The sequence below is a fragment of the Apaloderma vittatum genome, unplaced genomic scaffold (genome assembly GCF_000703405.1).
Source record: "Apaloderma vittatum isolate BGI_N311 unplaced genomic scaffold, ASM70340v1 scaffold16410, whole genome shotgun sequence".
Lineage (NCBI taxonomy): Eukaryota > Metazoa > Chordata > Aves > Trogoniformes > Trogonidae > Apaloderma > Apaloderma vittatum.
Genome location: NW_009695905.1, coordinates 3,156 through 28,723, shown reverse-complemented (window position 1 = coordinate 28,723; position 25,568 = coordinate 3,156). Strand labels below are relative to the sequence as shown.

Sequence of the window (25,568 nt, the reverse complement as noted above, 5' to 3'; positions counted from 1 at the left end):
TAATTTTTACTTACAGGGGGACCTGCGTGACCAGGTGGGCCGGGGGGACCACTGGGGCCAGGGGGTCCTGGAAAACCACTCTACAGTGTGCATTAAAAAATAGTCATTATATTAAGGTAAAACAGCTTAATATAGTTGCAAGCATCACCAGTTAACTGTGAAATAAATTTTTACATATTAGTACATAGAAAAAAATCCATGGTAACCCACACTTGGTGCAGTAAAAAAGGACACACAGCATAATATACACATTGCTAGTGCCTACAGTCCCTTCAGAAAAGGCATCACTGGGTTTCTCTTTGCAGCCTTAGCTAACACATGCCACAAGGCATTTTCAAAGCTGTATGCTTTTCTTTCGAGTCACTGTTTCCCTTCTCTAGATGCCCAGAAGGATGCTTGGAGCTCAGCTTTTCAGCTACCTAAACAGAATGAGCAGATAACTGGAATTTTAATTTGTTAAACAGAGCAAATAAGCTTCAGCTCCTCTGCCATTTAACTGAGCTTTATTAGCCTGCGTCTTCAATGGTGTACTAATAAACTTGGTTGCTGGACTTCGCTTTCTAAAACTAATTCTAAAATTTCTCACCCTCATTCAGGAGATATATTACATCTAGTTTTGCAAACCACTAGAAACACTGTGTATGAAAAACTCTGCTTATGACCCTTGACTTGTTGGGACTTACAGGTATATTAAATTAAGGCCATATTTTTGTTATGGCCAGTAAGGCAAGCATTTTCACCAGGGAAATCTTTTCCAAAGATTAACAGTATTAAGCTGTAAGAAATTAGTGATGTCTGAACTAATCAAAGGTTTAGACAGTGAAACCTCAATACACATATGATTTAACTCAAATGAGCAAACACCATTCCTTATTTTCACTGGTAAAAAAGGAGTAAGATATTGCTAAGGAAATTCTTAATTTGGGAAGAGTGCTGATATTTATATTTCCTATAGCAGCAACCATAAACACATTTGATACTGCATGCCAGAAAACATTTGAAAATTAATGCAGCGGCTCAGCGCAGCTATACATGGTTCTTAAAAAAAATAACTCAACAATTTCTATTAAGTTAAATAAATCTCATCATGGGTTTGATAGAGCCCGAACAATTGAAGTCTATAAATTACATGCGAATCACTGCATGCTGCAGTATATTCCGTAGTTTAATATTGCACATTTTGTGTTTCAAGGGATAATGTTATGTTGTGTTGTGTCAGAACAGGTCATGTGTTATGGATGTAACAGGAAAATAATTGTCTTAATACAAGATTAATAGTGTTGCTGTACTACACTAGTGTATGGATACTCCTATACTACAAATACACTACATCAATATTAAATCACAGATTGTTTTTTGTCAACAAAAGAGAGACTCATTGTAATATTTGCTGTTTTCTAGGGTAAGTACGCCAAATGGCTGAACAGTTAGTGTCTGGTCAAATCGGGGTGCCTTCAATATGTGAAAACAGGAGCAGTCCCTTGCTGTGAGTTGTTGGAACTCATTTGGTATACAATAACGAGATTCAAGACGCGACTGAGTCTTCACCTCATCAATTGCAATTGATTGATCAGACATATGGCTATAAACAAACAAGACATTATTTTTTTTTTTCAAGCTGCACACTGAGGAGATATACTGATAGTTAGGTGTGACATTTGCTTGCTGCCAGCATCTCCAGACTGTGAACGAACAAACATATTTTAGTCAGAAGATGTGTACTGGTGGAACGAGAAAATATGTGGAGGTTGTATGAGCAAGTCAGAAGAGTGCGATATAAAGTACAAAATCAGCCTACAAGCAGTGGGAAGACAGCAATGAGAGATGTGTGACTGAGGAAATACCAGGCGTGGTAACTACCCACAGGCAAATGTTAGTGATACAGCTGGCATTTGTCATTTTATTGCTCTCCCAAATTACTTCAGTTTGGATATTTGTTCAATGTAATGTTAATAATAAACACCATTTAGTCCTAGAGATTTTAGTCACATTTGCCTGTTACACCGCAACTGCTCTGTTACTTAATTTGGTGCAATATAAAAGACCACATTACCTGAAAGTATACGGACAATTCTAGCTGAAAACATTCTACCTTGCCCAATTCAGTTTTGTTGTGTTTTTTCTTTTTTTTTAACGCAATCACAGCACACGAAATCATCAAGCATCTCATGGGAAAAATGCCAAAATTTAGAGGACTAACCACAATTTTTAACTGAAAAGTGTCTCGGTTATCTGCCTGGTTCAGCACACCCTATGTTAAAACACTAAGTAGAAAAGTATAGATATGATAAAGCTGTGTGCAAAAACTGTGAGGAGCTGATGATAGTTAAGTGAATACCAAAATACAAAACCAGGTGGCTGAAGAAGACCAGCACATGGATGATCATATTAGCAAATGAACAAGGTAGAAATAAACAGATTAAAATAAAAGTAGGAAAATAATGAGCTTTATTTGAGGAAAAAACAGCTGTCATGATTAGTGAAATTTATTTCAGAGGATGATCTGATAGAACCCTGAGAATTAACACTTTTGCTTGGAACTGCTTTGATATGTTACATGTGACACCCAAACCTTGTTATGCAGCGTCAGACTGAAAATAATGATAATGCTTAATAAAGGAGCAGCAGCCAATTTCAAATAATAGCCATTCACCACATATAGCAGATTGCCTGAATTGAGAATGCTCAATGTGATCGATGGTGAATATCTCTAAATCCCAGTGCCCGAAAGGAAAATTGTCAGCTGCAACATTCAAATTCATTTTACGCGGGAAGCATGGCTCCTGCATAACTCTTTCAGGCAATCCCTGCTTTATCTCACTAAAAACAAATGAGTGAAAAGCTTGGACCAGGCCTAGCAGGTAGATACAGCATCCTTAGTGCATAGTCTGAATAGTTGTGGGTAAAAATATTGCAATTGTAAACTGAAAAAAAAAATATTAAAAGCTTTTGATTGCTTCTGGGATGAAAAAAAATACTGCGAGAGGGGCTTAATCGCTCGTTATCAGGTGGGTTGTGGAAAAATAGGCAAGTATGGAGCCTCATACTGAGTAAAGACAGAATGCTGCTAAATGGGTAAAAAAAGATTAGGGACAGTGAAGACGCAAAAAAGGGAGGGAAGCAATTAGCAGAGGAATACCAAAGGAGACAAATGAGGAAGAATTACAAAGGAGAAAGGGATAAATGTTTAGGTAGCTTAAGAAAATGAATCAGAGAGAGACTAGGAAAAAATGTGAGAAAAGGAAGAAAGAGAGATAAAAGGCAAAAGCCCCAGATAATCTGTAGTCATTTTCTAGAACAATGTTGCCAGACAAACTCTTGCCTTACATGGCATTCCACTTGCAGGCAACAATTAAATTAAAACTTATCTTGTCAAATTAAAATCAGGATACATATATATCCAAGGTACAATCTACAAGCAGAAAATTTATTCTTTAAAAAAAGAGGGTGAAGAGAATAAAGGCTCTATCATCTTACAATGGGCTGTGGGTACCCGAGACCAGCTGAACCGGCCTTCACATCGTAGGAGTCGTATTGTGGAGAAAAACTCTGTAAAAGAAAAAGAGAAAAACAGAGAGAAAAAGAAAAGGAAAAAAGAAGATGAAAAAGGTGATTGCTACAAATCAAATAAGCTTTTTCTTACATTGGTATGGCAAATGTATGGAATAATTCATTTGTAGTACTAGTTTGACATGTAGCTGTCATATGTTTAAATCATCTCTAGGAGAAGTCCAGCCAATACCTTTCTTCTGAGGTGACGACAACATTAGCTCCCTACGCCTGGAGACCAGGTAGCCAAGCTTCACTGTGTTTGACAATTTATCTTGAAACAAATGGAAGCTCAGTTGAAGGTGTGGAGTGAAAACGTGTCCTGTGGGACTTTCTGAGAGCAGAGAGCATCTTTGACACACCCATTTGCATAAAGCACTGCTTAAAAAAACCCTAGTGCATTCTGCAGTCAGTTTTTTAAGGAATTCCCACTTAAGCTTCTTAATTGGCATATGTTGGCTTTATTATGCAGATACTGGCAAACTTGGTTGAATAATGCTATGAAATAATAGGTTGTGCATTGATGGCACATAGGTGGTTGAGCAGGAAGGGTTGAATACATGCAGTGTCCTGCTTGATAACCCCAAGCACTGCAGACCCTTCGCTGACCTGGCAGAAGAATACTTCTGTGCTATTGAGAGCAGCTCTCTCATCAGGATTCAACAGTACATCTGTCATGCGGTGCTGGAATGGGTGACTAATTCAGTCTGTATCTTGGTAGACGACTGTGACGTCCATTGGGACTGGCTAACTGACTCGTAGGTATCTCTCCCAGAAGCTCGGTCCCTCAGATGTAATCCCTTTCAGAATTAAAGAAACCCAAGACATCTTTCCTCTTTTGTTATAGAATAATGGAATTGTCAGGGTTGGAAGGGACCTTAAAGATCATCTAGTTCCAATTCCCCCGCCTTGGGCAGAGGTGTTCCCCACTAGATTAGGCTGCCCAGAGCCCCATCCAGCCTGGCCATAAAAATTTCCAGGGATGGGGCTTCCACCCCGTCTCTGGGCAACCTGTGCCAGAGTCTCACCACCCTCATGGGGAAGAACTTCTTCCTAACTCCCAATCTGAACTGACCGATCTCTAGTTTCAATCCCTTCCCTCTAGTCCTACAACTACCCGGCATCCTAAAAAGTCCCTTACCTGGAAAGCTATAAACAGTAGCCTATGTTCAAAGCAGCAATTGCTCCAACGTATGATTTTTAATCAGTTCTATGCTAAACCAAGTCCAGCTAGTAAAGCTAGGCTTGATTGAGGGAAGCAATGTCAGCTCTTAAAAACGCACCAGCTGTGGCTCAAACTCCCTTAACTAATCCAACTGCACAGAAACTTCCGTCCAAATTATCTCTCTTGCCATGTGTGCCCAGTTCATGAGAGGAGAATTCAAGATTCAGTGGGCCAGAAGTACAGAGGGAGCATCACAAATAGTACTTACATAGCACTTCCTTGTAAACTGAGGACCTGTGTTTCAGTCTAGTCTCCTGGGAATGTTTCGTTATTAAACTTGCACCAGATAGAATCCAGGAAAGCCAGGGAGTTCCCTAACCATGAAGCTTGAGGGACATACTTCCTCCTTCATGCTTTCTTTCTGGTCAGATTATTTCTGAGTTATGTAAGTACTACATCAGATCTGGCTCTGAAACTTTTTTTAAAATAAGATAAGGCAGAGATTTAATTGCACTCCAGCCAAGTTTTGTGGAGAAAACCCCAAAACAACGATAAGAAATCAACTATCACTCAGCTTTGTTTTTTCAAAGGCACAAATGAGAGAGAGATGCCACTTGACATGGAAGTGTGCGTGAAGGTGCAAGGGGTAGGTGTCTACAGAGTTGCTTTTTGTGCTTATGTGCAACGAGGTAGAAGTTGAATGTACTGACTTACGCCTCCACTTATACTGGCACACGACTGGCAGACACCAGGTGGTCCAGGAGCTCCAGGACTCCCTGGCTGTCCCGGAGGGCCAGGGGCACCATTTCTGCCTGGAATCCCAGGAGAACCCTGCAAAGACACAAACAGAGCAGATGCGGACGTTGGCACTTGCCTCTGACTGCAAGGGCATCACAAGACAAATCTTTCCCAATGAAGCCTGTGTTGTTGTGGGGGGAAATTTCTCTATTCAACATAACTAAGGCCATGACTGAACGTTCAGGAAAGACACAGGAGAAAAAAAATTCATACTTGGAAGAAATTCCTGCTTGCTGAAGCCTTATTGCGGCTGATGTTTGATCAAATACACTAGAAATATTAAACACGTCAACTCCTGAATCTAAAATTAATACTGTCAGTGAAGAAGATAGATTTTTATTTCCTACTGGGAGGATATATACCGAAAATTAACAAAGTTTGGTCTAAACCCCCTCTTTCTCTCTCCCTGATTTTCCAGTTTAAATCTCAGAATTTTTTTTAAAGCTAAAGTATTACTTCAAAATCACTATATGTCACAGTCCTGCAGACAGTGCTCACATTAAGGAAAGCTGGATATCTCAGCAGATTTGATGGGATATATAGCACTGTAGGAACTGGCTCTTTATTTTGTTAGTTTCCTTGGAGAAGAAAAAAGCTGCACTTACAGGGTCTCCTTTGGGGCCTCGGCTGATTACTCCAGGAGTCTGGAAAAAAAGGAAAAGTAATTAAATTAAGAAAGAAAATAAATTAAAACTGAAAACTGAACACATATAATCTATATAAACCAAACAAGAGGAAAGCACATTTAAACATTGGAATATGGTTTTCTCAAATTAATTCCATTTATTCTTATTCAGTATAATTAAAAGCTGTGAGGTTTTGGGTCAGTCCGTCTACGTTTTCATGGTTCATTTATAAAGCTACACCTCAAAACCCACGGCAGTAATGAAGTCAGTAGACCTTTGCCATTGAGTACAATGGGGATAGAATTCCACCGTGGAAAGTTCTAAGGTACGGTTTTCTTGTATCCTCCTCGGTCCAGCAGGTTAAGTGTGGTAATGTAGCTAAATTTAATTTCTCAGACCTACAACTCCAATTTATTTATTTTTTCAATTAATAATTCTGTTACGCATTACTAGTCAGATTCTCGACTAATAGTTCAGAACATATTTTATGCATTCAGCTGCTTGCGGTAACAAAGAATATTCAGCTGAAACTATCTTGGATCTTTCAAGGTGACCTTTCCCTATACACCATCCAGGGTCAGCAGGACAGCTTCCAGTGAGCTGACCACTGCAGGGCAGTTGGACTAGATGACCTTTAAAGGTCCCTTCCAGCCCAACACATTCTGTGATTTTATGATTCTATGATTCTGTGATTCTGTGATTCTATGGATCTATGGTTCTATGGTTCTGTGATTCTATGGTTCTATGATTCTGTGATTCTATATTGAAGACAGAGGCTGTAGGGACTAGTCCACGTGTCCTTTAGTATCGGGAACCACAGAACTGACAGAAGAGTCCCTAGACTCAACAAGAAAGGGAGCTGTGTTTAAATCCCCAGTGTGCTTGTACATACCACTCATTTACACCTCTGAAACTACAGAATCTTAAAGAAGAATGGAATGTTCCAGGAACCTTAGAGCTCAGTGTAGCTGGCTTACTCACTGAAGCAGCAAGGGACTTAATATGTATTAATATCCTTGATTTTTCTGAGGTCAAGTTGCTGCAACTGGTTTAGATGATGCCGGTGTCTGTAAGTAAGACGGTGGTAAATTAGAGATGTGGGGCTCAAATCACCTTTCCTTTACAGGGCATTAGGTCGGCAATAACTCTGCAAAAAGAAATCTACTCTGTGATGTAGAAGAACTGAGTTGGTAAGAAATGCAGACTCACAGAATGTTGCGAAAATTCTTAAATTATCTTTAAGTCTGTGCTGGTATTGCTTTTGTGGATATGGATTGAGCATGCAGTCGACAAATGAGCTGCTTGCATTATTCCTATGCTCCTATGCAACGGGACAAATGCAATCACTGCTTGTTGCTCTCTGTCCCTTTCTACTATTTGGCTGTGGCCTGCGTAAAACTGGGTTGAAGGACTTCATGTTTTCAGCTGCAGAGCTCAAAGGACGGGGCTAACAATCCAGATGTGGTACCAATTCTCTAACCGGATACAGAAGTGTTCTTGAATTTAACAAAAAACCCCTCTGTGACAGTTCAAGCTGTTCTTTTTAATTTTACATGGCAAAATTTGCTCATCTGAAGTATCTGCCTAGAGTCAGAACGTGACAAGTTCAACTTTTAAAAGTCTAAAAGAGCATCTAAAAGAAAATGACTTGAGGCTGATGTGGACCAAGAAGGCAGCAACACCTGGAGGACAAGCTTACTCTTGTAGGTTGGGGTGTTGTTTGTGGACAAACTGGACAGCACTCTCCAAAGGGAATCTCTGGGTTGGGACAATCCAGCTCCTGGTCGTCACAGATGATGTCATCGCAGAGAACAGATCCTGAGTCGCACACGCAGATTTGGCATGGCTCTGGTTTCCAAACATCCCTGTCAGCGTAAACCTGCCCAAGATGGGTACATCCTGCAACTGGAAAGAAAGACAAAATGATATTCAATATCATTTCAAGTGTGTTTTCCAAGTCAAAGATGAGTAACGTGAAAGCTGCCAGGTTTCTACTGTAATATGGTTTAGGTGTGTGGAGTAAAAGGCTAAATACTTCTCTTCAGACACTGAGAGGATCTGTTACATTAATTGCAGAGCCTGCCCCGAATCTATAAATAGACCTGAACGGAATTCTCCTGGAGCTGATCCAAAGCCCAATTAAATCTGTGATAATCTTACATCTTGAGTAATTTCAGTGTCAGACTGAGTTACTGTGTAATTAGCAACTGAATTCTCTGCTGCAGCTAAAAAGGAAACACGCCAAATCTCTCAAATGAGCGTATCGTCTGCCTCTGTTTGCCAACAGGAGCACTTGCACATGGATGCAGAATAAGCCATCTGTCCAGCACGAACATCACTAGCATCTTTCATTAATAACCAGCTTTTTTTCTGAAAGCCAACGTATGCACTAAATCTAAGAGAATGTTCACATTAATTGCCCAAATGGTTTGCAATTATTGTGTTGTCTGGCTGCTCAAATGTTAGAAGTGTCTCTGTTTTTAGAAAAAACACTGTTGGTCTATAATATTCATGGCTCCATGAATTCCTTCCAACTGCTATTCCACTGATCGAATTCATTGCAGATAATGAATGTGAAGAGACTGACGAAAATCAGCTTCAAACATTACATTTTGGGCTTGTATTTTGTGAGAGAAACAGGATCCAGAAAGCTGAGTCAGTTAAGAAACCAATATGAAAATAACACTACAAAGTTAGAGAAGGTCCTTGCAAGTTTTATAGAAGTTATTAGAAGTCTCACATTGCAAATATAAACATCAGTGAATGTCATGAATAATAGAATAGGATTTTTTCCATAAACAATTCAAAATAATTCACTTTACAAACACAAAATTCTGGAGAAAGAGGTATTTGTGTACCTGCATAGTCCTTAAAACTTTAACATCAGAATAAGTTACCTGCTATACATCATCCTTCCCAAAAGAAGAAAAAATGCCAAAAAGATGTAATTAAAAGCTCTGACAATAAACCCACCACTGGCTCCAGACAGAAAGCGCTGAATGCAATCAAATTATTGAAATTGTCAGAGTTACACAGCACAAGATCGAGTCCAAATCTACAGTGCAGTCCATTCCTACGGCTTATGTAGTCCATTTTTCTTCTCTCACACGTGGCATCTTTCTCTTTTCCACCACCACACTAGCACACTCTTTTTTCCCTTTACATTCTTTGTTTTTCATTCCGTCGACCTTTGCGAGAGTCTGTTTCTATACCCATACTCACGCTTCTGCTTCCCTTCCTCTTTTCTCCATTTGGTTTCATCTTTCCCATAACCCGTAACTTCCCTTTTTCATCTTCCCTGAATCCTCTTGTCTGTCGTACCTGAGCAGTTCGCCTTCTTCTTTTGCCATGTACTCCACTGAGCCCAGTTTTTCAGACTCTTCTCCCTTCCCAGTGTCACCCCTGGATGCTTCTCCTCGTCTGTATTAACCATAAAATTCATCACCTCCTTGAATGAGACCTCCTGGCTCATTGAGTTCACAACCAGAGAGGGGATCTCAGAGCAGAGCACTTACACAGGACAGGAGGTGTCTTTTCTGAATTTCAAGCCCGCTACAGGCGTTCTGCACACACCAGCTGACATTATTTCTGCACTTCAGTCATAGTTGTCAAGGCCAACAGGTTAAGAGTAGGTTTTGACCACCAACTTGGTTAGAGCAACGTGAAAGTGCAAAAAAGATTCAAAAACCATTTTCATAAATGTTCAAGCCAATATTTTTTTCTTTGCCTGGCTGGCAGCTACTATTTTACATTCCTTTGACCACACAAAAATAAAAAATCTTAAACCATAAAACATTTTAGCGACATATAAAAATTAATCCCCCTCAGACATCTTTTATCATTTAGAAATTCACTTTAGCCTTCTCCCTTCACTTCTCTACCTTTTACATCTCACTAGAAACTTCAGATCCTGCATAAGAGAGGTGGAAAAACCCCACCTTGTTTCCAGGACCTCACACCTCCCATGACCCAGAGCATAACAGGATGCTGCTTAAAAAGAACACTGCCTGATGCTTGATACTGAGACAACTTTCTCAGCCTGCCAAGCTAGACTTAGTCTCTAAAAAAGTTGCTTGATTTCCCAGCTCTGACACCATGGAGTCATGTCAGTGGATCCCATGTAAATAAGCTGATTCTCTACCTAATTAATTTCTAACTGTTTCTGCAAGAAACTCCCAGATCTGCAGGTTAAAACGTCCTCCTCCTTTACAAACATAGTGAGGGAGGGAAGAGAGGGTTTTTTCTTTAAGTTAGGGCAAAAACCGGAGTTTGTACATAATTACTAAATAAAGATACTCTGGTACAGACCTGAAAAACTTAATACTGTTACTGTGTGCTCCTGTAATGTATGAATGCATACACATATAAGAAAAATGCACAGTGTACTCACACTTCTTTGCCCATAAGATGTATTTGATTAACATTCAGACCTTCAGGTCTCTGTATCAATTTTTTATCCTTTCAAAACCACATTTATTTTTTTTTTAGCCATGTGTTTAAGAAGGCAAGTTTCTTACTCTCTAGGGAATTCGTATCCGAGAATTTGCATTTTCTGTATGTTATTTTTTTCCTTCATTCTTTCATCATTTTCACTAACTTGTTTTGTTGTTTCCGGAGATGTGATCCTGCTGCTTTACAATGAAAAGGCCACCTCTGCTGGGCAGGAGAAAAGGGCTGTCTTTCACCTATTTTTCAGTGCTGCTTAGAAAAGATACTCTTTTCAAGACAGCTGCTCTTTTCCAAAGCAAAGGCTTTTCTCAGTGACCAAGTTTTCAGACACAGAATACTCACCTTTCTATATTTTAGTCAACAATATCGATGAAAACTGGAAATTTAAAACGCAGCACAAAACGACTGACAATCTTACAGCAATAAGGAAATGCAGACTTCTCTGCATTTTCATGAGGTTGTCGTTCAATTATTCTGCAGTAGATGGCATCATTGAACAGAAAGAAAAGATCAAAAAAATGAAGACATGGCTGTAACGACATTCATATTTGCTTCTAACTTTCTGGACATTGTTAAATGAATTAAGGAATAAGCTAGGAGAGTTGCAATTAAAATCCTTGTGGCCTTTGGCACATTGAAATTATTAAATACTCTTCCAAAGGAAACTTACATCTGGGAAGGCTTAGTCTAAGACACCCCCCTCCCCGTGCTGAGATGTAGATCTGTGTGTCAGTGTGTTATGACATAGGGCTTTTTGCATTGCTCGTAAAGATTAACCGTTAGCTCCAAAATCCTTTGGAAAGCTGATTTGTGCTAGAGCTCTGGCAAGTAACCCATAGGAATAATAAGGTTATAAAAAGGCTGACTTGCCTTCTTCTAGACTTGTGGTAAAACAGTCACATACTTGACTTAGCCAGCTTCTTTTACTGATTCCTAGACATATATAGTAGCCTAAGATTTAAAAAAACCCCATAGCATTCACCTATGGCAATGCAAAATCTGCTTCTCCCTAAATACGGTAGCTATACACTACTTCACTTCTACAGCACTTGTTGCAATGGCTTTTTGGAAGCCATCTCTGATTCACTGTGCAAAACATTAAAGTTTAATATTGGAAAGTCTGCATAAGTTTGCATTTGTGCTGTTTTCTGGAGATTTTTGCTGTGAGCGGCGCTTCCCTGGCCTTGCCTAAAGAGCGAAGAAAAGGAAAAAGGGCAACAAGATCTTCGTCATACGCTGGTTTTGAATTATTTCTAAGCAGCCTAGCAGCTGTATGTAAGCAGACCAATAGGGAAAGCTGAAAGGAAAATCACCGTTGAGTCTCAAAAGACCTATAAGTGCTACACATGAAAGAGCCCAGGTGCGTACAGGGGAAAACAAATCTGGTCGTTGCAGTCCTGAAGGATGACAGGTGTCGTATGGGACATAATCCCAGCTCCAGTAAGGTGATTGAGAATTTGGCATCACGTGCTACGACCTGAGAAGCTTTGTAGCTGCTTTTGCTTTTGCATTTGTTCAAGCGCCGTGATCGTGACTGAATCACATTTATATGGCGAAAGGAAATAAAAAAATTTCCTAAGAGAACCCTCAAAAACCAGAGGCTTTTCCACTTCGGACAAAGCGAATGTCCAGCTCTTGCATTAATAGCAGACTCACATATCCCACTTGCAAAGCTGTGACTCAATGCTTAGAAATTAAAGAACATCTTGAATTTGTCTTGTGCTGCCTCAGGAAGGGCAAGAGTCCACCCTGAGGTGACTCACAATTCTCCAGCAGCCGCTGGACGATGGCTTGGGAAGCAGAACCGAGGAGCTTTGATCTGTGAGAAGCTGACCATGAACACGGCAAGTCGAGCAGTTTTTGCTGTTAATTAAAGTCAATCTGATAAAGACGAAAGCATGGAAGATGAAGGAAGGCCTTGCCTCGAACTTTGGCAGGATGTAAATTCTGCTGAAGATACGAAAGGTCCTTCTGTTGCTTTTTATGGACTTTTTAACTGTGCAAAGCCTGCGCTTCCCTATTCTGACCTGATTCTGGTCATTTGCTACTTCAAAGAGTGTTTTTACACTTCTTCCATAGCAAATGCATCTATTTACTGTTTATTCCAGCGCGGTTTTCTATTTTTTTTTAACCAAAGGACAAAGTGGAAAGGAGATACATTGTTCATTTTCAGTGGAAATGCTGTAATTCTCCCCTACACCGGAGCAGATGGAGGAATCCATCCCAGCGTCTGCAGCATTGCTGCGTTCCTTTTACTGAGCCAAAAAGAATGCCACGGTGTCTACCTTGAAGCAAACGGTTTGGGCTCCCTGTCTGGTGTCACAACGATGTTTATAAGAAAACCAAACAGGCTCGTTCCATCCCATGGTCAGTAATGGAAACAAACGGACTCTCGTAATGAACTAACTGGCTTGCTGAGCCAGGTTTGCTGCATGTTCTCCTGAGAGCTGAGTATTCGAAAAGTCTGAAACAGCGTCTCGTTCATAGGAAAAGAGGGGGAAATGCAAGAAGATAAATGGTTTAGCAAGATGGTTTTGTGGGTTGTTTTTTTTTTTCCAACTGCAAGGCCTACTCACATTCTCTAAGCTGGAATTTCCTTGAAAATACCAGCTAATTAATTAATTTGTTTCATGGGGTGCATGAGGACATAATGGCCAATTTGGGTGCACATACCTATTTTCAGATTTATTGGTACTGATGTAATATTTTATAAGGTTTATCCACTATGCGATTGGAGGTATCCCGAATGAGACCTCAACTCATAGAACACTTAAACACAGGCTGCGAAAACTCAGAGTGTGTCTATCTCCAAAAACTCCTTCCTGCTATGGGGGCAAGATGCAAAAGGAGTAGGAGTGAATGGCTTGTGGATTGCCCAAGTTTCACACCAAGAAGGATGGTGACATCCCGTGCTTCCAGATGAAAACTGAAGCTTTCCTACTTCTAGGGATGCTCGCCTGCCAAAAGAGCTGGCATTTGAACAGTTCTGCCACCGCATCAGTCACAGAGGTTTTCCTCTTTACTCAGATGCAGAGCAAGAGAGAAAAAGCAGCAGAAAAGAATGCTGGTTAATCATAGTCCTGTACTTGTCTGTTAGAGGTATTGTGGAAAGGGGACGCACACTGGCAACGTATAGAAGAGGCTGGATTTTCAGGCAAAGGGTCCTCATGGCATGTAGTCAAACTGTCCTCCATCCCAGAGCTACCCAACCTGCCTTTCAGATTACAAAGTGGAAAAAAACCACAACCAGGCCTGTGCTGATTCAAACAAGTATTTACATTTTAAATGAATCACTGCTCGTACCCTTCACTTGTCTTTATAAGCTCCAAATGCTGAAATCTTTCTGCATATTTTTGGGATTCTATCCAGCAGCCCCACTGGCTTCAGCTGGTGTCCAGCAGGAAAAAAAATGGCAGGAAGGTTTTCTTGTTTCAAAACCACTAACAGGAAAACAAAGCGCAAGGATGGTTGGTTGGTTTGTTTATTTATTTAGTTGCTGGGGGGTTGGTTTTGGTAGAACTCTCATTTCAAACTGAGTCATATGAGGGGCAGCACAGATCTCATCACTGTTTATCCATCACCTTGCTTCTTACGGGGTTGCCCTTCTTCTGGGGGTTGCCCAGAGGTTGGCTATATCTGTTCCAGAACTTGTGAAAGTAATTTTGTGGAAAAAAAAAATCTGACGGATGCAAGGGGTGGCTACATTCCTTTTGTTCTTATTAGCTGTTCCTTCACTTTGCTTTGGCCTAAATTGCTTTAGTGCCTGGGAGAGGAAAGCTTTTAATAAGGGCAACTATTTACATTAGTGCAAGACAGGCAGTAAGTAAGAATTCCATCCTAATTTAGTACATTCAACAACCGTTGCATGATTTTTCAGTACGTCTTCCAAATATTGGTAAAATGCCTACGAGATTTTTCCATTCCCCCTGCTCTTACATTACAATATTTTTTGGCACGTCATCTTTTGTGCCATTTGGTGTCACTCTAAAAATAAAGCAGCAGACTGCAATCACTTTAGTTGTGGCTATTTAGTTGTAGCGCTGGCAGAAATTCTTACTACTCTGCAGTAATCTGATTTTAATGAGTTGCTTGTCTTTAGGGTGAAGGATGCCAAATGGCACAAAGACTTGTGTCTTAAACCAAACAAAGACTGACATAAATTCAAGGTCTGATGGGCTTACTGATGATTTTATGGATTTATTAGCTTCTTTAAACGTATATCCCGCCCACTCCTTGGTCAGTCAATGAGAGTCCAAGTGTCAAGGTAATTTTAATTTTGAATGCTTGAACACATTAACAGTTCCCATTTTATTCCATAAGAAGCTAGGCCAACATATCTCTAAAGAAAAGCAATAGCTTCAGGCTCAATAATATTAGGAGAATTATATGGAAAAAAATACCAAATCCAGCAAAACATACTGTCAGAACTTAAAAAAAAAAGGTGTATCTCAAAGACATACTTCTACATTTCTGATTTTAGCTTGGATAGGGAATAGCTTATAATATAGAAGGGTTCTTTGCAACTTTTCTTCAGGTCTGTCTTGGCAAGAATAAAGAAAAAATGGAAATGTCATTGTGTACAAGCAGGTTTCCTAGACTGTACACCAGTCTGACAGATCCAAAGCATCACAAAGGTGAAATTTAGCTTTTGAGTTGCTATGTGAAAGGGAACTATTGGAAACTGATAATTGTTACAGCTTGCTTTACAGAGCTCCTCATGTAAAACACTAAACTATAACCACTTCATTCAAGATACTTTAAGCTTCTTGCACGCTAAAACCCAAAGACTGTGGGGGAAAAAACCTGTGATTTTTGACTTTTGTCGCCTAATTCTGTAATTAAAACAATTTTTATCAGGTGATTGAAGTTTCAAGCAGGACCTGTGTTTCTATTTGCCCTTAGCTCAGTGAGAGGGCTAACAATTTTATGCAATGCTGTTTCTGTGGTTCGCCTTGGAAGAAATCAACTTGATTCAATGCTTCTCTCCTGAGACTGAAACAGATGGGAAATGTTACAATGCAGTATAGTACATATGGTAATATCATTTTTATTTTCAGATACGTTGGACAAAGTCAGCCTCAATAAAACTCCACAGCCATAGTGAATTTATAGAAATGAGTAAAGCAATAGGGGGTCAAATTCTACACTCTACACTAACATAACTCCCTGCCTACTATTTTTTTTTTAATTTCTATGTAATTTCAGCAGTTGGAAGCAAATGCAGGGTTTGGTTCTTCTATTTCATATTCCAGTGGTGGATTAAAGAGCTCTGGTGTATTGGCTAAAGGAAGGAATAGTGTCTTTGGCTGCCAATAAATTAAACGTATTTGTCATTCTGAAGGTCGGGGGCAGGAGTCTGAGTGCATAGACCATCTTTAACCTAGTTTCATCTGCAAAACAGTTTGTATTCATTCACTCCGTATTCCATTTTGTACTAATTCACCACACATCCATTTTGGGCTGTTTGTTGGATACAGATGGCAGCATTTGGAATCCTCCTTAATCTGCCTCATAAAGGATATTAAATGGCTATTTGTCTACTGGATACAACGATCTTATTGTCAACTTCCTAAGGCTACTAAAGAGAGTATTGCGAGCATTTTCTCAGGATACCAAAGGCAAGTTGCTTATTCTGAGGGCCACTTTTTAAGTATCAAGTTCCATGCCTCTTTTTTCATGCGTGAAGACCTAAGGGTCTTCCTAACCAGTTCCCTCGCCAGGTGAAAAGCCACGCTTTTGGTGCGACGAGGAGCCCGCCCGCACAGAGCTGACTTTTTATCAATTTACAGGTTTACTCTCCGTGCTCTGCGCAGCGCCGTGCGTGCTGGCACATGGGGAGAATAAAGAGCTCCACGTTTCAGGGGAGGGCTGGAACATCTTCAGCAGATGCAGCCAGATCCACTGGAGTTTATCTGCCGGAGTCCTTAAAAGGTACGAGTGGAGGAGTCTGAGCCAGAGAACACCTGATTAATGAAGAAGCTCTCTATTTTTTTTTTTTTTTTTGTTTCTTCACTAAAGGTGGTTTACAACATTCCTTAGCTGCTCTAATAGGAAAAGAATCAGTTGGATTTGAATGTCTCTCTTATTTCTTTTTTTTTTTCTGCCCCCCATGTTTGTGCTATTCTGTTCTCACAAAAAAGAAGGATCTACAAAGAGGACCACCCTGCCAACGATGAAGCCACCAACAGGCTTAGAATGCTGCGCAAGAAGAATCTCCGAAATGTCTGAGCAGATTTCAATTACTCTTTTCAAAGATTTTCAATTCCCACTACACAGCCCATTGTTTGCTTTCACTAGGACATTCTTCTCTTAAACAGCTGGCACAGAATGACTGTAAACAAGCAAACACCATACGATTTTTTTAGAAGAGCCTTTCACGAACATACAAGTGTTTTCCAAGATAATATGAACTCTATTTTCGCTGCTTATAGCTGAAAGAAAAGCATGGGGGATGCAGTTCGTCCTCCTTTGATGCTCAGCATGGCTATTACACTGAACATCAAAGGAACAACAAGCAATGCTTCCCATATTTTCCATTCGCTGTGTTCGGGTGAGTAATTGTTTCTCTTGTGCCTCCTTGAAAAGAAGGAGCTGCAGTTTTGCTCTCGCCTCTTTTCCTGAAAAAAATGGAAAGAAGGAAAAGTGAGGCAGCATCACAAAAGGAAAGAAGGGAGGAGAAGAAATGTTAGCAGCAGACAGACTGCTGATGCACCGACTGGTCACTGGGTGTGAACTGCAGGGAATTTCAGTGGGAACTAATCATGTCCAGCAGTTTTCCAAGAATGGGCCAGTGTCAAATTGCTGTGGGAAGCAGTTTCCAGACACAGATCAAACTTTCCTATCTACTACTGCAAACATGCGTGGCCACTCTGCCGCCCTTCGTGGGGCTGGGGCTGGGAGTAAAGCGGTGCTGGAAGGCACCCTAGCAGCCCACAGAAGTTTTGCACATGGAAAAGAAATCTTGTGCTGCATAAAGAATCACAGAATCCTAGACTGGCCTAGGCTGGAAGGGACCTTAGAGATCTTTTAATCCAACCTCCCTGTCATGGGCAGGGACGCCTCTCAACTAGATTAGGCAACACATGGGGACCAAATGGGGATCGAACCCGTGACCTTGGCGGAGATGCCTGTGCCACCCTCCAGCATGCAATGCACAGTGACCAACAGAGAAAACCAGCAGCAAAAAGGCAAGGGTCTCCTGTGGCTGTGGGTACCTTTGTGTTGTGCCAAAGGCCATTGTGGTACAAACTCAGTCTTAAATCTACAAGTCACACCCCCCATTCCTTGAGAGTCATTGAGGTGTCCCTTTAGCTGTAAGAAAAAGGCTAGGCTTTTGAAATAACGGCACACATTCAGCCCTGAAAATGTATATCTTTCCATTATCATCACATTCTTCCTGTTCAATGTCCTGTGCACGATTTCTCCTCGTTGGCAGGCACCTCCTCACGGAGTGAAGAGCGAATCAAAGCGAGACAAAAATGTGCAGAGGTTGTTAAACGAGGTACTGTTTTCCTTCTCGTTCTGATAGTTCATGTTTAAATGAAGGGTTTGACGTAAATGAGGGAAAATGGCAGTAGTCTCTTAGCTAATCTGAAAGGAATCTCTTCTGCTATACTTTCACTAAACAAAGCCAGAAGTCCCAGAGCTGAAGTTTATCCAAACTAAAGCCAACAAATGCTTGTTGTTGGAGGGGGTTATATCATGTTTTCCATTGTCATTTTGACATGAAGCAGACAGAGGCTTCCAGTTTGCAAGCTCAGAGACAAGAAGATTGGCTCTGAAGTGAAAATAAATGAATAAAAGCAGTTGTTGGAAGTAGGTTAGCTTTTCTCAAAGCAAAATGGAGAGAACAATTCCTATGAAAATACAAGATGAGAAAAGAAAAAAAAAAGGAAAAAAGGGGGGGAAAAGGGGAGAAAAAAGGTGGAAAAATGGGAAAAAAGAGAAAAAAGGAAAGAAAGGCAAAAAAAGGGAAAAAAAGGGGGAAAAGAAAGGGAAAAATTAATTTGCTATGCCTCTGCATGAAAGATGTATTTCTCTACAGTCAATGATGGAACTCATTCCTCTTTGCACCCTCCCAGCATTTACAATGAGATCAGCACACCTCTCTATCTCTGTTATACGTACAGAAGAGACTTTCTGACTCTTGTAATATGCCATTTTTTTCTGCCTGTGGAGATTATTGGTTCATTAGCCACAGCCAGGAGTAGCGGAAGGGTTAATCTTTGAAATTATTATGCAGTCTCAAAGCAATGTGAGAAATATTGATGGGATGGTCCCTACGCATAACTATGGAAATCTTATTTCTGTGGGACACAAAGTGTCTGGCTGTGCTGAATGGAGAAAGATTGGGAAATTCCTTGGGACCTCCTTATAGAGATTTCCAGGGACAAAGCATCAGGGAAGCTCTAGACAGTTCAGAAAGAAAAGCTTACAAGATTCAGTGGAAGAAATAAAATCCACAGAGGAGTAGCTGTCCTACAGCAGTAACTAACCCAGAGCACTGGCTTCTGTATCCAGTAGCAGCATGGCCATGGGAAATCACTGGACAGCATCTCCGTAACAGAGGTGACACCACTGTCCCAAACAGCCTTCTCTCCAAGAGGAATCCACTGGATCCTCTGAGCTGGAGATGGGCAGCATGCGGAGGGCCAGGGGCTGCAGCTGATTCTGCACCCATCCATCCTCGCCTCAACACCCTGATCTGAAGGTACCGAAGCAAAATAATTTTGCATCTCTCCTGGACAATGAATCATGTCTGTGCCAAGTTCTCCTGCTGTACAGGGTGCATTATTATGGTTATGTCGAAGAAGGGGTAGGCTGGTAAAGTATTGCGGCAGCTAAAATTGTGACACCAACATTTTTGCTCCGTTTTGGGTCAAAAGCTATTTAGCGTCTGCCAAAACCCAATATCAGAACTTCTCAAAACCGTAGACGTACAGGTGGTAGGTTCTGAACTCTAAAACCACGCTGAAGTTGTGCAACCTATGATTTACCAAGCTACCACAAGGGGTGTGAGTTAACAGCTGTCACACCGAGTCAGAAAGGCTTTATTATACCCTTTTTCAAGTCTGAGTTTTATTTTTTGGGGGTATTGTCAATAATAAATAGAATTTTGCTCCACCATGTCAAACTTGTGCAGTGATGTGGGAATCTAACGCAGCTACTTCAAGAACAAAAATCCCCATTTTGTTAATAACATATCTTTGCCATTGCCAACAGTTTCCCTTTCCTTAGCTGAGAACTTTTGCCCAGTTTCTTAAACAAGCACGACTAAACAACAGCATAATCTGGAGTACTGATATGACCATTGTACTAATTCCTACTTCTGTGGGTTTTGACAAATTATTACTTCAAACCAAGAAATCAAAACTTGTGACTGTTACAGCAGCTCTGGCTTGTGCTCTTCTTCAGACTACCAACCTGCCATAAAAATCTCAAGAATAATATACTTTTCAATGATGCCTGCTAGCCTGGGAAAGCATTTGTAGCTTTTTTGCTTCTTCCTCCTATTGCTAGGCTGAACCTTTCAACTCTGAAGAGATCGCTTTTAATCCAAAATGCTAAAGGTCAGTCTGCATCACTTCCCATACTTTCTCAATTATGAAGCCAGGTATGTCCCATTTTCTGCACATTTCTGATTAAAACAAGGCTTGAAGGACATTAGCACATAACTGGGATGATGACAAATAGATCCATGTAAGTTTGGCTTATCAGCTAGTCGGTGAAGCAAAAAAGAGCTAGCTATTCACTCTTTTCTTTTGCCTGAATGGCACTAATTAAAGCTAACACCTCACTGCTGCGTAAGGCTGGCATCAGCCAAGATTCTGCAAGTGACACCTTGTTGCCTATTTCAAACCTCAAAACTCTGGCAGAAGCTGGAAGAGGAAATAGAATCTGCTTGTAATCTGCAGCACTAAGAAGGGAGCGAATGTAACGAGACTGATGGAGGCACCAGCAGCAAGATATGTGCCAGAGACAACACCCTTCTGCCTCTCCCCGCTTTAACAAAGCAGTGGATGTTTCCAACTTCATCTTTTCTTCTAAAAAAACCCCTTCCATGCAGATTTGGTCTCAAATCAAAACCAAATCTGGAAAATAATGAAAGGGATATATAATGGTCTCATTTTCCTAAGGCTCATGTCTGCCAGGGATCTGTGAGCTAAAATGTGTTTGTGAAATTTGTCATATTTCCAAGAACATATATATTTAATGTTTAGAGGAGGTGGATTCCCCAGGCTTTCATTTAGCATGATTTTTCCAGACCAGAAAGGAATGTTTCAATTTTCCTAAGCATGACCTTGCCTGCCATGTGCTTGGTGAAACACAGTTAGGAAAAATGGGAGAAGAGCAGCAGGCTCCTGGTCTTCTATACCTTCACACAGGCCAGGTTACTTATGATGGTGTAATTTTCTCTTGGCACACGGGCACGCATCATCTGGTTTTACCTTCAAAACTCTGGAGCAGGACTTCTCTGTGTTAACAAAACCTTTGAGGAAAGGTAGCTCTCACTGTCATTAGCATTACCCTTAAACTAGCTATTTTAGCCACAAAGAATTCACGTGTGCAACGTTGCATATGGGGAGGTGGTAAAAATATCAGTCTCAAAAGCATACTGCATCTGCGCAGTACCCATCTACCTCATTACTTGTTTAATCCTTTCCAGTTAATAAAAGAACTGGTTAAACCAAGTTGCATATAAGTTTTCCTGAAATACCAGCCTAAAAAACTAAAGAATGCCAGCATAAAAAACTCTTTGCATGCTGCCTCCTGAAATCTACATGTAATGGTTACATTTAAAACTGTAATTTGTGACTGAAAGTAATATGAAAGGTCAGTAAGTCTTCCCAGAAATATTTTAGGATTCAGTCATTACCTCAGAAATGAGTTTCCTGACCAATCATCCAAGATAATACTTACATTACAAGGAAAACACTGAATTACATTAGAACAAAAAATTGTCTGGAACAACAATAAAGGGTTTCTGGCTCTGCTTTAGAGAAGTGGATTTTCCTGATGACTTCAGTGAAGTTCCTCAAGGAGTGTGGGGTGTCTGCATGAGAAGCATCACACTCCAGGAGACCGAGATGTGCTTTAACCAGCCCAGATGCAGCTGATACCGGCCGGGATCCATCTGACCACCCTTTTGGCAACAACGTGAGCGGGGCTGTGCACGTGCTTCCTTTGTAATCGATGGGAACTGCCAAACACCTTTGGCCTGTCTAGCTAAAATTTAAATGCTGTCTTCTGGAAGTAAATGTCTAGATTGACTCAAGATAAATGGGATGAATGTGGGCCACAAGGCTAGCAAATGCTTGCACAAACCACGCTGGCTGGGTAGAGGATGGGTTTCTTTCCTAAAGAAGCATTCCAAACTCTTACACTTTTTGGTAGTTTAATGTGCAGGAAATGGAGGTGCCTTCAAATAGTGGAACTGCATATACATTGTTGGACTCACTCTGATTCATCTGCCATGTCCCAAGGACCACCTTCATGTCATGAAGGTAGTCCTGGAGGCATTTTATGGTGGGATTTTATCCTGAATATGATCAAGGCTTGCAAATGCCGTATACTAGCTCAACGTGCATCAGAAAACCTGAATCATAGAATCATAGAATGTTGGAGGTTGGAAGGGATGTCCAGAGATCACCCAGTGCCACCTCCTGCCAGAGCAGAGTCACCCAGGGCAGCCACACAGGAATGTGTCCAGGTGGGTTTGAAAGTCTCCAGACTGTGACTTTGAAAGTCTCCAGGTGGGACTTCGTATGTTCTAGCTTGCACCCGTTGTCCCTTGTGCTATCGTTGGACATCCCTGAGAAGAGCCTGGCTCTGTGCTCCTGACACTAAACAGTGTCAAAGGGATTTCATTCATTTTGCCCTCACCTTGGTGGGTTACAAGGACATACAGCTTTTGTTCACAGAAGTCACAAAAAATTCCCTGTTCCACAATATCCAGATCCCGAATTTTAGAAGAGGTTCAGCTCAAGAGGCTGTACTCAAATCTTCATTCCTGGTTGTTACAGCAAGACAAAGAAACATAGCCCAGAGGTACATCTGACTATCCTAAACTTAGTGTACACTGAGCAGTTTCCTTAATATCTTGCCAAGCCCTGTCTCCTGGCAGGCTTTCCTGGGGAAAGTTTTATACTGACTTACATTTGATACTAACCATATAAACATTTTTCTTGACAAGACAGAGCATTTTAGCATGTCTGGAAATTGTTGAATTGTGGAAACTTTGGTTTCCCAGTCCATCGCTGCCCTGCACGTGAATTAGTGATACTAATAAACAACTCCCTCAATTATTGTTTTCTGTGAGAAAAGCATACTCAAACGTGTGGTGAGGAACATTCCAAAGAGTGGACAGGATTCAGTATTTTGAGGGGTAACTAGTGTTTTATCAGTCTCTCTGTGTAACCTTATCACTGTAAGTAGCATAGAAGTTGGCCCAGTAAGGAAAAGTTACTACACCATGAAACAGGAGCAAGAATACTCCCTCACACTTCATTTGTATATTGTTCTTCTACTCAAAATTTAAAATTTATAGAGTCAAATATGTGTTGCACCTCAGAAATGTCTGAGGATATGACCGGAGTGAGGAAAAGAGACCTGGCATGCAGAGGAAGGTTGTTTATAGGGAGAAATAAAACTCATGTTCCTTCATTTATATTGGATGGCCCCTTAGTCCTTTTATATATATATACACATGTATATACATAATGCATATTAAATACATGCAATATATTATTTGCTGCTGTAAGTAGAGAAAACTCTGAGAATATGTTTGCTCAATTTTTATATTTTCTTCACTGAGGATGAGTTTATATAATGGAAAAGCAGAAAAGGAAAGCATCAGCTCACCGTATATTATGTTTACTCTCTGTAAAACATTTTTGTATGCCTGGCGAGTTTTTTTAAGATACTTTACAAGACTGAGCCTGAGTCTGTGCTTGGTGGGGGAGGCTGGTATTTGGGCATGCTGCTCTGTCAGGCACAGAGCCCCCCAGTCTTAGCTGCTCCGCTGTCTTTCCGAGTAGGCTGAGGCAGAAAGATTTGCTATGAAAAAGCCTGAAGTCATAATTTTCAGGATTTGTATCATTTAGGGTGTGGTTTTAAAGGTCTTACAGCACTACAGTTTATTTGGCTGCTGATCATCGAGCTATTTGTGAAGTTATTCGTTGCCTCCATGCAGGCATGAAAACACTGCAGACCTCTCATATCTACAAGAAGGAAAACTGTTTTAGTTGAAGGAAGGTCTGGTTTACAATGTCTGGCAAGCAGGAACAGAGCACGTCCAAAAAAGGTCTGCTGTGCTTGCGGAACGACATCTGTGTAACTTAAAGACTCGTACCATGCTTATCTTCACTCTGCGCTGAACTATTGTGTACAAATTTCCAACCCCCCTAAATTCCGTGTTCGTTTGGTTTTGGTGTTCTCGCTCTCTGTAAACATGCCCACACATACTCACACGGACTTCTTAGATACCATCAGCTGCAAATCAGTCTCGTGAGGGACCGAAGCAGCCTGCAGATACACAATTCAAACTTTCTGCTGAGGGAATTAATTTCCTCTCCCGCTTCATCTCAAAGTACAAATCCCATCAGCTCATGCATTTTCACATATTGCTCTTAAAAACTGTTTCCCCAAAACTGGTTAGAATTTTAAGGCTCTTTTCTGCATGCAAATAGTTTAAACAAACCAGTGGAAAACACACAAGTACAAAAGGAGAACTCCAAATAAAAAAGCTGGAAACGAACACTTATTGCTTGTGACGAATAACTTCTAGGCAGCACAGCGCTAACAGTTACAATATTATTCTAAGAGTTAAAAGAAATAGTTTAAAAACTCTCCGGTGTCTGTAATAGGAAAACAAGTCAGAACAAGAACAGATGCAGCTAAGGCAGACAGCACTGCAATGTCCTTTTAACCACAGAAGAAAGCAAAGAGAACAGAAACCTCTGGGATGGTAAAGCAGACTCCTGCAGCTCTCTGCTTCAGCATGAAATACCTGACTGCTGGACTAGTGAAGGAAAAGTCTTCTGGTGAGATTTATGAATACACGTTTCTTACAAGCTATTAAAACCATCGGTGAAAATGAAAATAAAATAAAAAACATTAAATCACAAGAAGCTTGAATTACTCACCATCTTGTTGTGCCAAAATAACTGAGGGTTGGAACACGGCAAGAACGAGCAAAGTTGCTTTTTGCACAAAGCTCATCATGTCTAAATATTAGACATGAGACTCTTTGTGCAAAAATAAAAATGGGGGGATAGAAAAATTCATTCAAAATAGCGACATCGGTTTTTCCCTGCCCTTCCAGCACCGGGCCATGTACAGAACTCAGCCACAAGCATTCCGCAGCTTTGGCCTTAAATAGGAAAAAAATTGGCTTACTTTACTTTTCCACCCCCTCTACTGAAACATGAGAAGAAGACCCATCCCCTAAGAGTAAATGAATGATTAATATTTCTCTTGGCTTTACAGAAGAATAAAATCAACTAAACAAGATACACGACACATCTGGAACTTTTGTGCGCGTACAAAATGCATGCTGAGACTGTATAGGACTGTATAGGACGCGCTGTATGTGAGATATATACATGTGAATAAAGAAGCCCTGTGGTAAAGCCTCTGTGGTAAAACATTTTTTCATGTTAATTAGGAACAAACAGGTACAGCCCAAAGAGGTTTTTAATTCTTAGTGCTCCCTAACAATGATAAAAAGGCAAATACCTGATGTGGCCACACAAACTGAAAGGATCCCAGAGGTGGAGGAGCAAACCTGGATATTTCTGCTCGCAAGCAATCAGACTTAATGAAAGGGAGACCTGAAAATTGCAACATTTCTCTTTCAGTGTTTTTCTCACCAGCTGTACCTCGCACCATGGTTTTTTGTGACCCGGAGAGAGAGAAAATAAAAAAAAAATTATGAAGAAAACTAGACCCCAAATCAGAAGCGCCAATCTCCCCAACTATAA

The 25,568-nt window shown here is 40.7% G+C and overlaps 1 protein-coding gene across 1 annotated transcript in view; it reads right to left on the bottom strand.

Annotated features, from left to right (window-relative positions):
* Positions 1–24,810, bottom strand: part of COL3A1 (collagen, type III, alpha 1) — a 49,534-nt gene extending 24,724 nt beyond the window's left edge. The window contains 8 exon segments of the mRNA XM_009872671.1: positions 15–80; positions 3,478–3,549; positions 5,429–5,545; positions 6,118–6,139; positions 6,987–6,997; positions 7,838–8,043; positions 21,763–21,765; positions 24,732–24,810. Of these exon segments, the coding sequence (XP_009870973.1) occupies positions 15–80; positions 3,478–3,549; positions 5,429–5,545; positions 6,118–6,139; positions 6,987–6,997; positions 7,838–8,043; positions 21,763–21,765; positions 24,732–24,810 (576 nt within the window).
* Positions 24,811–25,568: the final 758 nt, after the last annotated feature.